Source organism: Antechinus flavipes, chromosome 1, assembly GCF_016432865.1.
Source record: "Antechinus flavipes isolate AdamAnt ecotype Samford, QLD, Australia chromosome 1, AdamAnt_v2, whole genome shotgun sequence".
NCBI lineage: Eukaryota > Metazoa > Chordata > Mammalia > Dasyuromorphia > Dasyuridae > Antechinus > Antechinus flavipes.
Window position 1 is genome coordinate 509,605,002 of NC_067398.1, and position 18,007 is coordinate 509,623,008.

The following is an 18,007-nucleotide window of genomic DNA, read 5'->3' on the forward strand; positions in this document are numbered from 1 at the left end:
TAATCTAATTGTAAAAAAAAGAAATTGAACAAGCAATCAATGAACTTCCTAAAAAAAAAAAAAATTCCCAAGGATCAGATGGATTCATTAGTGAATTCTACCATTTAAGAACAATGAATCCCAAATATTATGTAAAATATTTGGAAAAACAGATAAAGGAGTCCTACTAAATTTATAATATAGATAATGTGCTGATACCCAAACAAGAGCCAAAACAGAAAAAGAAAATTATAGGCCAATTTCCCCAATGAATATTTATGCCAAAATTTTAAATTCAATTCTAATAAAGTGATTACAGTAATATATCACCAAGATTATAAACTATCACCAAGTGGGATTTATATCAGGAATGCAGAGCTGCTTCAATATTAGGGAAACTATTAGTATAATTGACCTTATCAATAACAAAACCATCAGAAATCATATGATCATCTCAATCAATGCAGAAAAAACTTTTGGCAAAATACATTTGTTCCTATTAAAAAGGCCAGAGATCATTAAAATAAATGGCATTTATCTTAAAATGATAAGTATTGTTGATCTAAAACCGTCAGCAACCATTATGTAAGAGAGATAAGCTAGAAGTCTTCCCAGTACAGTACAATTCCAGTACAGAGGTGATCACCTCTATTATCAGGTATATGGACAAGAAAAGAAAAAGAAATTAAAGGAATTATAATAGGCAACAAGAAAGCAAAACTGTCACTTATTGTAGATGATATATTTATAAAATCCTAGAAAATCAACAAAGAAATTAGTTAGCAATGTTGAAGGTAAATAAACCCACAGAAATCATCAGCATTTTTCTTTATATTAGCAACAAAGTTCAGAAGCAAGAGATGAAGAGAGAAATTCCATTTAAAATAATTGTAGAGATTATAAAATACTTGGGCATCTATCCACTAAAACAAACTCGGAAACTATATGAACAAAACCACAAAACACTTTTCACATAAAGTCAGATCCAAACAATTGGAAAAATATTTATTGCTCAGTCAACATAACAAAAATAATAATTCTACCTAAATGAATGTATTCAGTACCATACCAACCAAACTATCAAAAATTATTTTATAGAGCTAGAAAAAAAAAGAATAACACAATTATTCTGGAAGAACAAAAGCTGAAGGGAATCAAAAAAAAAAAAAAAAAAAAAAAAAAGGTGGTCTAGACAAACCAGATCTCAAACTGTATTGTAAAGCAAAAATTATCAAAATAATCTGGTCTTGGCTAAGAAATAGGGTGGTGAATCAATGGAATAATTTGAAAACAAATTACATTGTAGTAAATGATCACAAACAAAAACTCATTATTTGACAAAAAAACTGAAAAACCATGTAGCAGAAACAAGGTATAGATCAACATTTCCTACTGTATACCAAGATAAGAAATAAATACTTAATGTATTTTTCAAGAAATTAATGCATCCTTTTCAGATCATAATGCAGTAAAATGTATTTAATAAAGAGCCATGAAAATACAAATTAAAAATTAATTAGAAATTAAACAATCTAATCTAAAAGAATGAGTGGGTTGAAGAACAAGTCATAGAAACAAATTATTTTATTAAAGAGAATGATAATGATATTTTATTAAAGAGAAAGCATAAAAAAGATAAGGTATACAGCAAAAACAGAAAGCAGAGGAAAATTTACATCTCTAAATGCCAACATCAATAAAACTGAGAGAGCCAATCAATGAATTGAGTGTACAATTTAAAAAAACAACTAGAAAAATAACAAATTAAAAATCCCTAATTAAACATCAAAGTGGAAATCCTGAAAATTAAAGGTGAGAATAAAAAAATTGATAGTAAGAAAACCATTGAACTAATAATGAAAATCTAACAGTGTTGGAGGTCCCCAGGCGGGTGTCACAGATTTTGCAAAAGAATTCACAGTCCCAGTCTGCAAGCAAGGCTTTTGGCAAAAATGAGTTTATTTCACTGAGGAACTATTTCCCTGAGTGGGCCTCTTTCTGATTAGGAAGATAGTGAAGTTTTGGGTACAGAGACTTGTTTTTATTTAGCCTTCTGTGGTTTGGGGCTAGGGAGAGATTAGGGGCTAATTTCCAAATCAGTAAGGATGGTGATTGTTTTCCAGACCAAAGTGATTCCCAGATCACTTTGATGAAGTGCAAGAATTGAGAATAAAGATCCCCCTCTGGTCAATGTCTCAGATTCCTTGCAAAGGAAATTGAAAACCTGAAGTTTGTGGCAAAAGGGGATTTATTTGCACTAAGAAAACAGCTTGCTAAGAAGACAACTTTCTTAGTGAGCAGGGTCCTGTTAAGACTATTATAAAGATGGGTTTGACACTGAGAAGAATATATCTTCATCAGTGGGCTAAATCCAGAAGGGCAAATAGCTCCTGATTAGGAATTAGCAAAGATTCAGAGTTCAGAGTTGTATTTTATTACCTTTTTGAGGCTTGAGGCTGAGGTGATTAAGGGCTAATTTTTCCATTCAATAGAGGTGGTGATTATGTTCCTGGCCAAGATCTCCAATTGAATAGATTACTTATCATGAATGGGTGTGGCCCCTCCCAGAGGCCAAGAGAGTTTGAGACCCCAATCACCTTTCCCCCACAGATTAAAGGGGACGCAGTTCACATCAGGGCCTTTTTAACCCTTATCCCCCCAACTATATCAAATTGGAGGTAGGAGTTTCCTGTGGGAACCAGGTAGTTTTCCAGGAGTCAGGAGATTCAGGTGGGTAGGGATCATTTTTAGGGAATTTCCCCAGGCCAGATGGCCTACCCTCCACAAAGATCAGGGTGACACAGAGTCCTATTACATCAAAACTAGGGGGTGATTTTATGAAAAGGTGATAAAATAGATAAACTATTGCTTAATATGATTTAAAAAGAGAGAGAATATCAAATCACACATATCAAATATGAGAAAGATGAATATATTACTAATGAAGATGAAATTAAAACAAAAATTAGGAGTTATTTTTTCCCAGTTACATACCAATAAATTTAATAGTTTAAGTGAAATGGAAGAATGCATATAAAAAACATTAAGTGCCCAGGACAACTTAAAAAATACAATATCTAAATAAGACTATAAAAAAGAAACTAAATAGGCCATAATTGAGCTTCCTAAGATAAAAAAAAAAAAAGCATCAGGACCAGATGTATTTACAAGTGAATTCTACCAAACATTTTAACTAATTTTAGTATTACACTAATTATTTAAATAACTCCAACTCCAAAGATGGTGTTTGATACCTAAACCAGGAAGAACATGTTCTGCCACAGTTCTCTTTAACTGCCTTGACTCAGTTTCCCTGTACTAGTTTCCCTTGTCTCAGTTTCCTTAACTGTTCTATCTCAATCTCTTTAGTTGTAAATTCCCCTCTGGCCCATTAAGACTGAGGACTATTTGCTCTAAAGTTATAAATTAGCAAGATAAACAAGAGAGCAGACCTCCTGACTCTTTTCTGTCCTCAAGAATTTACAATATCCCTCTAAAATATTCCAATATACCTCACTGATATCTTTACTTCTTTGTATTCAGACATCCTGTCTCTGGGTTTTTAGAATTTGTGGCCTCCCCCATCCTGATAGAGGTTTTCCCTCGCTTCTTACCCGCTTCTTACCCCTTCCTTTGTTTAGAGAAAAGGTATTTAAGAAATTGGCGCTCCTCCATTCATTGCTGGAGGCTGGAGGCTGGAGGCTGGCGGCTGTATGCTGGACGCTTGATTCTTTGGGATGACAGTCTTCTCCAGCTCTGGGACCAACATGGATTTCTTGGTCCCAATATATCTTTATCTCTATCTGACTGGATATTTTGAGACAAGAGTCCTGTCCAGTCAATTTTACTCTCCCATTAATAAAATATTTAAAACTCTTTAATCTCTCTCCTGCCTCAGTTTCTCCAGCATTACAAACAAAAACAGAGAAAGAAAATAATAGACTAATTTCACTAATGAATATTGATGTAAAAGTCCTGAATAAAATACTAGCTAGGATACTATAACTAGGATACAAAGGTTATACATTGAGACTAAGTGGGCTTTACACCAGAAATGCAAAACTATTTTAATAAAAAAAGCAACAAAAAACAAAAAACAAAATTAAAAACCCTACTTATTACATCAATAATAAAAATATTAAAAAACATATTATAATATCAGTAGATATAGAAAAAATGTTTTTCACAAATTACAACACCCATTCTTTTAAAAAAAATTTTAAAGCATAAATACAATAAAATTTTTCCTTAAATTGATAAGAAGAATTCACTTAAAACCACTCACAAGCATTATATGTAAAATAACAATAAACTAAAAATCTTTCCAATAAGATCAAAAGTGAAATAAAGATGCTCATTTTACTGAAAATGCTGGCAATAGTAGTAAGAGAAGGAAAATAAATTGAAAGAATCAGAACAGGCAATGATGTAATAAAATTATTTCTTTTTGCAGAAGATATAATAGTATACTTGAAAAATCCTAGAGATTCAATTAAAAAGTTGGTTGAAAAACCAATTTTAGCAAAGTAATAGGACATAAAATAAACTCATGTAAATCATCAGCATTTCTATATATCACTAACAAAGCTCTGCAAGAAGATATAGTAAGAAATATTAAGCAGAGTTTTTTAAAAAATAACTATAGACAGTATAGTATACCTGGGAATATAACTGCCAAAAGAAATGCTAGAACTATATGAATAAAATTTTAAAGCACTCTTTATGTAAGTAAAGGTTGGAGAGATATTAATTGTCCATGGGTGGGCCAAGCCAATATAATAAAAATGATGATTTTATCTAAATTAATCTATTTATTCAGTTCCATCCCAATTAAATTACCAAAAAATTATTTTATTAAGCTAGAAAAAAATAGCAAAATTCCTTTGGAAGAATAAAAGATCAAGAGTATTTTAAAGGAATTAATCAAAGAAGGAGGTCGGTCTTAAACTGTATTATTATTTACTTGTTTCAGTTACCTCTGACTCTTAATGATTTCTTCTGGGGTTTTCTTGGAAATGATACCGGTGTAGTTTGACATTTTCTTCTCCAACTCAGATGAGGAAACTGAGGCAAATAAATAATTTGCCAGTAAGGGTCTCAGGCCAGATTTGAACTCAGAAATATGAATTGTCTGGACTCCAGACCTGGACCTCTATCTACTCTGTTTCCTAATTGCCCACAAACTATACTGAAGGCAGAAGTTATCAAAACTATCTGAAACTGGCTAAGAAATAAAATGATGGATCAGCAGAATAGGCTAGATATACAATACACAATAATAAGTGATTATGTATTTGACAACTGTAAAGATTTAAGCTTTGAGAATAAGAATTCACCATTTGCTAAAAATTGTTGGGATAACTAGAAAGTTGTATAGGTCAGTATCTTACAACATTTAACAATGGTAACAAAAATAGATACATGATCTTGACATAAAGGGAGATATCATAAGTAAATTAAAATAATAAAAAAATGAAAAATATTAAGATGATGGTTAGAAGAAGAAAGAGAGCATTGTGAGATGTACAATGGATAATTCTGATTACATTAAATTAAAAAGGGTTTTTACAAACAATTAGTTTAGTCAAGATTAGAAAGAAAACAGAAAATTCAGGGAACATTTTCATAAATAGTTGTTTTTTTTTGTTTTTTTTTTTTTTGTTTTTTTTTGATTAAAGGCCTCATCTCTCAAATATACAGAAAACTTTGTGAAATTTATAAGGATATGAGTCATTCTTCAACTGATTAAAGGATATGGTTAAAGGAAATGAACAGACAGTTTTTGGAGAAAGAGATTAAAACTATATATAGTCATATTTTTAAAAAGCCCTAAATCATTATTGATTAGAGGAATGCACATTAAAACAACTTTGAGATACTGTACCTATCATGTTAGCTAAAATAATAGAAGGACAAAATGACAAATGTTGGAGGAATTGTAGAAGAATTAGTATGATAATACATTATTGATAGAACTGTGAAGTGATTTGTAATTATGTCCAAACTGTTATAAAACTGTGTATACATTTTGACCCAAGAGAACCTAGGTGACACAGTGCACAGAACACTGGGTTTGGAATCAAAAAGACTCATCTTCTGAGATAAAATCTGGCATCAGACATTTAGTAGCATTATGACTCTAGGCAAGTAATTTAGCCCTGTTTGCTTCAGTTTCCTCATATAGAAAATGAGCTGGAGAAGGAAATAGTAAACTGCTATAGTATATCTGCCAAGTAGCCCTCAAATTGGGTTATGAAAAGTCAGATGTGATTGAATATAACTGAACAATAACCACAATCCTTTGACACAGCAATATGAGAGTTCATAGGGCATAAATAATGATACAACTAGGATTCAAATACTAGGTCTACCACTTACTACTGTGAAATTGAGTAAGGCCACTTAAACTGTGTATACTATTTGTTTGCTTATTCCCCCATTTAATTGTAAACTCCTTAAGGGAAATAACTATCTTTTGCTTCTCTTTGCTTCCCTGGTGCTTTTACATAGTAGATACTTAATAAGCCCTCAATTTCTTCATTTGTAAAGTGAGGGAGTTGTATTAGATGACTTCTAAGGTCCCTTCTCTTTCTAATCTATGATCTGATAATTTGCAGTGTCATATTTCTCCTCCACTTTCCTCCACACTTTAACATTGCAATTTCCTTTAAATGAGTTTACTGTGAGATGCAAGAATTGAGGGTAAGAGATCCCTTCTGGTCCATGTCGCAGGTTCCTAGTGAAAGAATTTACAAACCCGAAGTCTGTATGGCAAAAGGAGATTTATTTACACTAAGAAGAAAGCTTTCTTAGTGGGCAAAAAATCCTGGCAGGTTAGTTTTTCTAAGAAGACAGAATGGGCAAGGTCCTGTCAGGACTGCTGCAAAGATGGGTTTGCACTAAGAAGAAAGTATCTTCACCAGTGGGCAAAATCCTATTAGGACTTCTTCAAAGATTCGGAGTTCAGAGTTGTCTTTTATTAGCCTTCTGAGGCTTGGGGGCTTCAATTCAATTCAAAATTGAATTAGATTACTTAACTGAGAGTTTGAGCCACTCAGAAAGTTGTTGGCTATGCCCCAGGCCAGGATTGCCAATTAAATGAGATTACTTATCTTGGGAAGAGTGTTTTCTGGGAAAAGATGTGTCCTTCCCAGGGTTTGAGACTCTGGAAAGCCTCCCCTCCTCTCCCAAAAGGGGGATGCAGTTTCAGGGCCTCTTCAAAGATTAAAGCGGACATAATTTACATCAATAGAGGTTTCTGTCCCTTCATCCCCTTAATAGACATAATGTAGCACATTGGCTCTAAACTTCATTCTGCCAAAAAATATTCAGACTAACAGTTTGGATCCCCAGTTTCTCTTTACTCAGTCCCAGCGCTCTAAGAATAATCCTGAGGGGCTGTGAGGTTTTCTTAGTACTGTGTGGGTCAGAAACCATTAATAAAACAACTGGATAGATCTCTAGAAGCAAAGCAAAATTTATTTACGTTCTCAAGAACAAGAGTCCCAGCAATCGAGCAGACAATAGAAGGGAGGAGGCACCGTAGTGGGTAGGGTCGGCGCTTTTATCCCTAATGCAAATTCCCCCTCCCACCACTGACCCTCATCCTTATTGGCTGAGGATCTTACATTCTAAATGAGGGAACTATCCAAGAAATTGAACTTGACCAACAAGTACATAGTTGCCATATTTGGCTGAAATAGGGAGGAAAACAAGAAGGGGACTTAAGTATGCCCTTAGGGGGCTAATAGGGAGGGGATAGCAGGAAGAGACTTTAAGTACGTCTTTAAGATAGCAGGGAGAAGACACTTTGCAGGGAGGAGACACTAAGTATGCCCTTGACTTTAAAGTCCTTCAGGCCTACTCAAACTTTGAAATAGATGAAACCTTACTTGATTTTCACAACTGTCTTGAAAGATCTCATTTTATCTCGTTCAGTACTATCACTCTGATGTCTCTATCTGGTATGCTCTTTTCAAAATCAATAACTTGTCAATATCTCACCAATATTAATCGACCAATTGACATAAATTTGTTTAACAAAAGGATATTGATTGAGAAGATATAGCAACAACTGAAACACAAACACATACCATATGGGTCCCTAAAGAGACTGAACTCAAACTTAAAGTGATGATTAACGAATACTCCTGATGGCATGTGGAGATTTAACTCCTCAATATTGAATATTGGAGCTGGTTTCTTGAGGTGTCTCAAAAGAATTTGTAGGATTAGACCATTTCCAAATCAATAGACTGACTGGATCACTTACATTGTTCCTTATGGCTAAGTCATTACTGGATTCAGAAACTGAACTTCTGACAGACTTACATATAGATTCCAATTGCTGGACCTCTGCATGCTCTTCTGATCATTCAAAGTTCCTAAGATCTTGATTCATTCTCTAATATCATTGATCATTTTTTGTCTTTATTCATACTATATATTAAATGAGTTAACAAATCTTGTGGTTTCTCTCCTTCTAGAGGAAGCTTGTCCCCAGGCCTCTTAATCTCAGTGCCTGTCCTTTCTTAATTATTTCCTGTTTATGCTGAACATAACTTTTGTTTGTACTCTTTATTTGTTGTCTCCCCCATTAAATTGTGAACTCCTTGAGGGCAGGAATTGCTTTTTTTTTGTCTTTTTTTGTATCCCTAGTATTTATTAGTAGGCATTTAATAAATGCTTATTAATGGACTTTTCAATATCTTTTCCAATCATTCCTTCTTCACTCACTCTCCACCCTAATTCAGCCCCTCATTTACTCTTGCTCACCCCATTGCAACAGGCTTTTGTGGTCTCTTTCTCTAGTCTCTTACTACTTGAATTCATCTCCCTCAGTGTGGTGGTATCAGTGTATGTCATGTAGGAAGGCTAGTTGTTTTTTTTTTTTTTTTTCTTTTTTTACTAAAAGTCAAGGAACTGTCCCTGGACGTGATTAAAATCATGGACTGAGTGGCTTCCTGATTGCCTACTGCATAAAAAGGTATCTCCTCTTAGTGCTCTGAATTATTCTAGTTACAGTACTCTTCATGCCCAGCCAACCAAATGTTTTTCCCCGTGGAAATGGAGAAGGAAGGATATGTCTATCTAAACCAATGCAGGAGTTTTACTACATATTCTTTTTATGTGATGGCTAAATCAACCTCCTTTTGTTAACTGGTTTATAAATGTTTCATTTCATTCTATTCATAACTTGAATCAGCCCCAGCCTATATAACTAGCTGCGAAAATGATTTATGATTTTGCTTGACTAAACAAATCCCTTTATCTCTGGACTTTTCTAGTTTCTATCAATGCAAAGTAAGTTTTTTTGAGGCAGGAATTGAAGCGGATTGGGGTCTTTAAAAACAAAAATAGCCTCTGCCCTCAAAGAGTACATTTTGCTAGAATGAATAACTAATAGCTCTGGTAGCTAGTATTTAGAGCTTTTAACATTTGCAAAAGTTTTTTTTTTAACGATGTTATTTCACTTAGTTATAATTCAAGTATATCAAGAAATCAGATAAATGTGTACAAAGTAACTGAGGGCAATTAAATGGGAGTGGATTGAGTGCAATACATGAAATGGAGAAGTCTCATTTTCCTGAGCTCAAATTTGGCCTCAGACACTTATTAGACATGTGACCCCCGAGCTAGTCACTCAATCCTGTTTACCTGTTTCCTCATCTATAAAATGGCTGGAGAAGATGGCCAATCATTCTATCTTTGCCAAGAAACCACAAATGAAATCATGAAAAGTTGGATGCAACTGAACAACGAAGAGCTTAATAAATGTGTTTTCATTCATTCCTAAGTGTTTAATCATATATACAAAGTAATTTGAAAAGGAAAAAAAGCATTAACAACTTATAGTGGTTGGTAGAGATGGGATAGAAAACTGCAAAGGGAAACAACTGAGTTGTGCTTGGATTCTTAAAAGAGTAGTGGAAAGAGGAAGCAATACTTTTTTTTTTTTCCCTCCTAACTCTTTATTTGCCCTTCTCTCCACCCCATCGCCCTCTCCATTTAACTACCAATTGAATTTTTCAATATAAAAGGATTGGACACAGTAGGTGCTTAATAAATGCTTATTGAATGATCGTTTTAAGGTCTCTTGCAAATTCTAAATCCTCTAATCCCAGAAGAAGGGCTTTTGCGGATCATACCGGCGGCCTCCTTGTGTGTAAAACAAAGTTTTAAATTGGCCAAGTGTTCACATCCTTATAAATGATGTTCTTAGTAAGATTTTAAGGGGAAGCTTAAAATTGCCTAAGACTTTTGGGACACCCTGAATAGGCACTGAAGAGATACCAATAATATTCAGAGAAACAGTGGTTCAGTTTGTTCACTAAAGAGTGGTAGGACCTCCGGGACACTGCGCTATAAACCCACGGCTACCTCGATAAGCCCGGGTTTCTCCCCAGTCCACCGCATAGGACACACCCAGGATTTACGCTTTCCCTCGAGCTGGAAGCACTGCGCAATCTCCAGCAGCCCCAGCAGCGAATTTGGGAGTACTGCGCCTGCGCCTGCCACCTCACAGTGCGCCCTGACAAGACTCCGCTCGTGCCGCCATCATCGCCGGGTTTGAACCCTCCACCCCTCCGTAGCCAGATTTCTGGTTAGGCCACTCGGTCTTTCCTTTTTTCTTTCTTTTAAATATTCCCATCCCCGGCTTCAAGCTGGAGTCCTTTGCAGCAGCAGGAAGAGGGAGTCCTCTCCGCAGTATCCGAGCGGAGACTGCGGAGATGGCAGCGCAGAAGATCAACGAAGGAATGGAACATATCGCCAAAGCAGAGAAATAGTAAGTGACCCAGACCCGGTGCTGGGGTATGGGTTGCCGTTTTTTCTTGAACCAAGGACTCGCTCTGGGCTTGCCATTCCGTCGAGCCCGCGGGGAGCCCTACCGAAGTGCCCGAGGCCCCTGAAAGCCCTGCGAACTCAGGCTAAAAGAACGACTGGACGTCGGAGGAGGGGATTGCGGTGCATTCTGGGAATTGTAGTTCTGTTTATACTCCGGTTTTCCGGAAGTGGCTGCGGAAGTATTAATAATTTTGCGGTGTTTGGTCCTTTCTGGGAAAGGGGAATGGATTTGGTGCTTTTGTTTTTGTTTCTTTTAAACAAATCCTAGTTCGATACTGACATGGATAGTAAATTCCATTTGGGGGTCTGTTGTCTAATCTGGCTTTTATTTATATATACATATATGTGTATGTGTGTGTTTCTACACACACATGCACATACAAAACCACCAATAATAATAATTAGCAATAATTAATAATAAGCATGTATTTACATACTCTTTCGATTAATATTTGATTTAAGATTTCTGTATAGAATCCGATTCTGTAATTGTTGAAAGTGTGACTTAGCTTCTTAAAACTCCTCTTCAATGCTGAAATTTTTGTATTTTAACCAGTAGATTATCCATCTGCCTTTTCTGTGATAATGGAATTGACAGTTGTCATTTGAAGCAAAGGAAATCTTACCTGAGTTATAAATGACAACCATATATTGGCAGAATATCCGTTGTGTTCTTTTGTGAAGAACCCACAGCACATCTGTTCCTTCAAAAGATCCAGAAACTACATCTATTCCATCCATGTACTCCACTAAAGCTTTTTTTTTTCCTATTCGAAACTCTTGAGGTATTTTCTGACTCTTCTCTGGGTATCTGCCACCATTCAAGTCTCTTCACCAGAGAAAAATAATTTTTCAATTGTTTGAATATGTAAATGCCTAATGTAGTTGAAGTTTAAATTTATATATATTATTTTCTTCATGTCTGTAAATTCTTAGAAGGTAGAGATTATGCCAATTTAATTTTGTCTGGACTTGACATTTTTGGGTAATACAATACCACTGCTTGATGAAGATGATAGAGAGCATGGGGGACAGACAAGTCAAAATTTCTATTGGATTACCAGATTAAATATCCTATTTAGTCAGTAATAGTTTTATCTTCCAGTAGCATTTAGAGGTACATGTTTCTTCCTTTATATTTAAGAACTTAAAAAATTTAAGAAATGTCTTAAATAACTTTAGAGAAGTAATAGTTTGTCAATGAAGAATCTTTTTATTAAACAATAATGTTTGTGAAAGGACTTGCCTTTGATATTTTTTCCACTCCTAACCCCCAACTTTCAGGGTGATGTGGAGTATTTAGCATAGCGTATTTTTATTTTTATTGTTACTTCCAGATTGTATTTCTACCATAATCTCTCAACAACTTCTTATTTTTTTTGAAGTTCACACTATTCATTTATAATAATGTTTCTCTTTTTGTCATTGTATCTTTGTACCTTTACCTCTTCTTTTTATTCCTTCAGCTCAGAACCCCACCCCCTTGCTATTGTCAGTTTTACTTCATTGTCTACTTCAGTGAGCTCATAATCCTTGAGAAGACTAGTGACATTCATTTTCATTTCATTCACAAATGGATAGCCACACTTTGAATTCGTCATTACATTTCATTTCATTATTCTGTTTCCATGATTTTGAATTTTAAAATTCCCTTCTGGGACCTGTCAGATTTTTTCCATATATTTCACTTTTTTATTTATAATAAATATAATCCTTGCCCTTATCAAAACCTCAAGGTCTCAATCTTTCTTTTTCTCTCAATGCTGTTCTTTCAGTCCATTCATGATTTGCCTTTATGAGTAAATCGTACCATATGCTTTGTCCTCTGTTCCTGAGTTTGCTAAATATTTCTGAAAAAGGTCATGAAACTATGCTTTAGGCTATTAACATTTCATTTTGTCTCTTCCTATTTGGAAGGTCATTACTATTTCTTAGTATTTAATTCATCTTTTGTTGACTTTTGAAATCATTCTCCACAACTAATGTTCAAACTTTTTATATATTTTTTCAAGTCCATGTTTGTAGATGACTGATTCTATATTTAGAAGACAAAGCCATCTAAAATGACTTCCTTCAACTTTCCTCTCCTCTACTCTAAAATTTCTCTTTCTCTAAAATATCTTCATCCATATTTTTTTGACCCTATATCAGAAGTTCCTTGTTCTTTCTATGGCTAAATAAAATATTCACTGACTTTTAAGTTACCATTTAATCCAATCCTCATTTCATAGCTGAAGAACTAGAAACTCAGAGAAGTAAACATATCCAAATTTATGAAGTTATTAAGTAGTAGAATACAGATTTTAACCCATCTTCTAATAATAATCCAATGACCTTTCCATTACGTGGGTTCTCCCTTGTGTCTTTGATCCTATCCCATTCTACTTTCAGGTTCTTTTTTGTAAATCATCTCTTCTCTTTTTCTTTCTCTGTTCCTCTTTCAGTCTCTAAGTCCTTTCTTCCTCCTTTCTCTCTTTCCTTCCTTCTTTTCTCCTTCTTTCTCCTCTTTTTCCTCCTCCTAACTAGAAGAGACATGATTAGGTTTGAATTAAATGGGAAAGCTATCTTCTCTCCTGTTGGGCCTGGCTCTGAATCTGTATTTCCCTAATTCTTTATCCAGAGGTAAATGCATGCACACATATGTACAAGCACTACAATAGACTTTAAGCTTTTCAAGATCTTAGTTTATTCTTGTATTGTCCAGCACCTAGGACAGCTCCTTGAACATAGTTTTATTTTCTCAGTGTTTATAGAGAACAAATACTTTAACATTGAAACTAAGAGAATTTAGTATTGATTGTCTTTGACTAAGTTGATTTTTAAGATCCCTGTCCCTCTAAATTTATGATGTTTCTTATTTTCCAGATAGCTATAATTATGTTAACCAAATGTCTCATAGTTTAAAATCTAGAAAGTACAGAAATTATATTTCATCCCAAATCAGAACATATCCCTATATATTTCTTTCTATTTTAAAATTTAGTGTCTACCATACTTCCTGCTTAACCACATTATTTGGCATTGCTTTTGGTAAGAATTTATAAAAGAAATATCCTTTCTTAGACCTTGTGTCCCTATTTTTGGTTAGGAAAATAAGTAACCTATAAAATTTAGTAATCTAATGTTCCATTAGTTGCAGTGTTTTCTCTCAGATTTTTACAGGGTGAAGATTTGGAAAGAATCATAGTCACCCAGTCTAAATCCCACATTTTGCAGAGGTGAAAACTGACATTCAGAAAAGTGAAGTGGTCTATTCCGCATTATGTAGATTATAAATAGCAGTGCTAGAATTTGAGTTTAGTCCTTTAATTTGGAGCCAATTTTTTTTCCCCCTACACTACTAGTGGTACCAGTGAAGGAGGACTGATTGGTTAAGGCTTTTCTTTTAACAGTCTTGTCTTTAGATCCATTCTGCCAATGATCCTTCTCCAGTTTTATTTCTAAAATTGCTAATGAACTACCAAATTCGTTTAAAAAGTCCATATGTATGTAGCTGTATTATATCATTATGGTTGTGTTTCTATTAATATTTATTTATTAAGTAATGCATTATGCTCATATTGGGTTCCTTCTCCAAGAGGAAGGAGTGGGGAAAGATATTCAGAAATACCTAGAATGACCATTATGTTATGTGTGTGCAGCCCATAATACTAAAGAAATTACATTAATTCTTGTGTGCTTTCTCATGATTGGCATATTAAGAGATGCTTGTACATTTTAAAAAGGCTGCCAACTTCTTTTGGCCCACTGAGTATGAAAGTTACCCCTAACCTTTTTGGACCTAGCCTTTATAGTATTGAGTTATGAAACTACCATATGTGTTCCTTTATCTCTTAAAACCATAGCAGAAATCTGAGAAATGGAATTTTTTTGTATTTTTGTAGTATATGTACCTCACTAGTTTGTGTGTTATGTGTGAATGCATTTGGATTTTGTAAATGTTACTAAACCATATAGTTAAATTTAACGAATATAGGGTCATAGTTCTGTTCAGTCAAAGCTAGATCTACACCATTCACTGAGTTCCTATGTTCCCAGCACTAAGCGAGGAATGGTAGCAATATAAGAAAATTACGAACAATGATTTCTTAACCTTAAAAAGTTTGAAGTATGGTTAAAGGAATAAAGTAATACTTGTTTTAAAGGATCTTTCCAGTGAATCATTTGTTTCTCATGGTGATAAGACTTACTTTATGGTTACTTAATCTGTGTATTATACCTTTAAAAACTTTGACACCTGCTAAAAATGCATGTGACTGTTCCTTTCCACTGCAGGATATGGGCAGATGGCAGAATAGGGGAAAAAAAAAAAAAAAAAAACACGATTAAAGAAGTTTGAATTCTATTCCCAAGTCTCTTAGTAATTAGCTTTTGTCAGAGTAGGCAATTTAAGGAAACAAATGTTTAGAGAAGTTTTCTGTAAAATGAGGAAGTTTGCTAATCTGAATGCCCTCACTCTAAAATTAGATAATCTTATAGCTTTACTTTTGTTAATTTTAGTTTTTTAGTCAGCTATGCATATTTTCTATCACACTATTTTACCATTCCCTTAAAAAATTTTTTTTAGCATTCCATTTAATGTTTTTTTACATGTACTCTTTCATATATTTATTCTCCTTGAGAATGATGTTTTCTAATAAGCCAACTCATGAGAAGAATATTAATACTTTCTTATTTATGATAGAGCTCTCAGTTTCCATCATCTCTTATAAATCTGCTGGGTTTTTTTGATTCCTCATATTTGTAAGTTCTGACTTCACAATAATAACCAATTATCTGTATATATATTCAGCAGTTCCTGTTTATTTTCAAATTTCTGCCTCCACAAGAAGTTGCTTCGATCATTGGCACCAAACTCAAAGAGAAACAGTCTAGTTACTGCATACAAGGATTAGAAAACTACATATTAACACTTTCTATATTCTATTCTATTTGTATTTATTTTGTCAACTATTCCCCAAGAAACAGGGACCACTAACTGTATGTAAGGATCCTACCAAAATGGTTTTCTGACTCTGCAGCTTGCATGGATCCTTTATATATTATTAGTGCCCCCTATTGATTCTACTGGTCTAAGAATTTTAGGAAGAAGTATAGATGAATGTGTCAGAGATCAGGCACTTACTTTGTTCAGAGCATTATGCTAGGTAATGGATGGGAATACAAAATTTGTAGAGGACAGTTGTTGGTATTGAATCAAGAAAACTTAGATTTGGGTTTCATTTTCAACATTTATTATATTTTATGACTCTGGATCAGTCACTTAACTTCTTTGAGGCTTAGTTTCCTCATCTGTAAAATGGGGATAATGATACCTGTGATATTTATTTTACTGGTTGTTATGAGATTTAAATGAGATAATATTTGTAAAGTACTTTGCAGATCTTAATATACAATATCAGTTTCACCTGTTAGTATTATTATTGTTGTGATTATTATTATAAGACATTAACCTGCTCTCCTGCAATTTGTAATCAAGGAGAGGAATATTATATTAAAACAGGTAGGATTTGATTCAGAATTACAAGAGCCTAGTGCAGTGCTTCACAAATATTAGACATTTAATATTTGTTTTGTTGAACTGAATAAATACATTAAAATCTTACAGAACAGAATGCTTTGTGATCAGAGTGGTAATTTTACAAAATAAAATACTAATGAAAATAAGGATTAAAGAAATGACTTCAGGTTTTACATCCCTTTTAAGTTGAACTTTAAGGGATGGATAAATACATTGGCCAACTGCTCAAAGCAGGACATTCCAAACATGAGGGTTAGTTTAAGCAACAGCATGGAGTTGTGAAAATATAGTGTGTTTGTAGAAACAGAGAACTATCCCAAGTTGATCAGTATGATTAATACTTTTTGTCTGTATATCTGGTATTCAAATCAAAGTCTTTCCCTGCTGTTTCTCCGTCTACTATCTTTCCATTACATACCACACTGAAACAGTGCTGGATTTGGAATTAGCAGAGAGGAATCTGGATTTGAATTTTGGCTTTGACTTTTATCAACCATGTTATTTTGGGCAAATAGCTTTTCTGAAACTTTGTTTCTTCATCTATAAAATGGTAATTATGATATTTGAAAATATCTATCACACCCCCTCACATTGCTTTGGAGGAAAATGCTTTGCAATCTTAGAGCAGTGAATTACAATATGATTATAGCTTGTCTTTTATTGTAATCTTAACTGACTTTCATGGTTGTAATATGTATCTCATTATTTTTGTAAGTTAAGGTATATTGTATAGGCAAAATATATTCCATATGTTTTCCAAATCTGTAGAGTGCCTTTATAAACTTTTCTGTTTTCAGCTCATAATGTCAATTAGTTTTTTCAAAGCATTTTTTACTTATTTGCATAAAACATCAAACCACACAAACCACAATGATCATATTGTTATTCTTTGTTCTACATACTTGGACCAAATAATTATCATTGTTATTAAAGAAAGATCATGTTTAACATAGCTAAGAGAATACATGCAAACATATTGATGATATTATAACTATTTTGTCTGAATTTAGGCAACATAGAGTTTTGATCTTGGAGCCATTGATTATTTTTCTGATAAGTTGACAAGAGTTGAATGTAAGGAAATACTGCTTTGTCTATATTCAGTATTAGCTAATACCAAATTTTCATATCACAAAATCATGGAATTTGAGACTATGAAAGGATCTCTCAGCCATCATGTAGTCCAGACTCATTACACAAAAGAAATTTCTACTATCACAGTCAAAAGTGATATGTGGAAGAGCAATGTGGAATTTGAACCTGTAATACTAAGTAATATTTGAAAGATTATAATTTAAAATTCATTGAATTCTTGTTTGGTGGGTTGTTAAATCATTTTAATAAGAATTATTTTATATTATATTAAAGCATAAGGTTGGTCACATCTCCTTAATCATGCTTGTTGAATTGAATTGGTTTTTGTTTCAGAGCAGATTCGTGGTTTTTAAAATGGACTTTTCTTGCCTCTTCATTTTGCTCTCATCTTCAGGGGTGCTTATTTTTGACAGCTCAGACTTCTTCCTGAGACTGTAGGAAATAATTCACTGTGGCTTATTTTATATAGGAATATTTACAATTGTATTTATACAGAAATGTTATGCATCCTGCAGGGTGAGAAGATAAGTATTTTAGTATTTTGACACATTTCCTAATATTTGGGGT

At 33.8% G+C, this 18,007-nt stretch overlaps 1 protein-coding gene across 1 annotated transcript in view; it reads left to right on the forward strand.

The window, feature by feature from the left end:
* Window positions 1–10,299: 10,299 nt before the first annotated feature.
* The window catches only part of NAPG (NSF attachment protein gamma), a 33,603-nt gene continuing 25,895 nt past the window's right edge, over window positions 10,300–18,007 (forward strand). Inside the window, exon 1 of the mRNA XM_051970474.1 lies at window positions 10,300–10,765. Coding sequence (XP_051826434.1) covers window positions 10,710–10,765 — 56 coding nt within the window. The 5' untranslated portion in view covers window positions 10,300–10,709. The remainder of the gene's footprint in view (window positions 10,766–18,007) is intronic.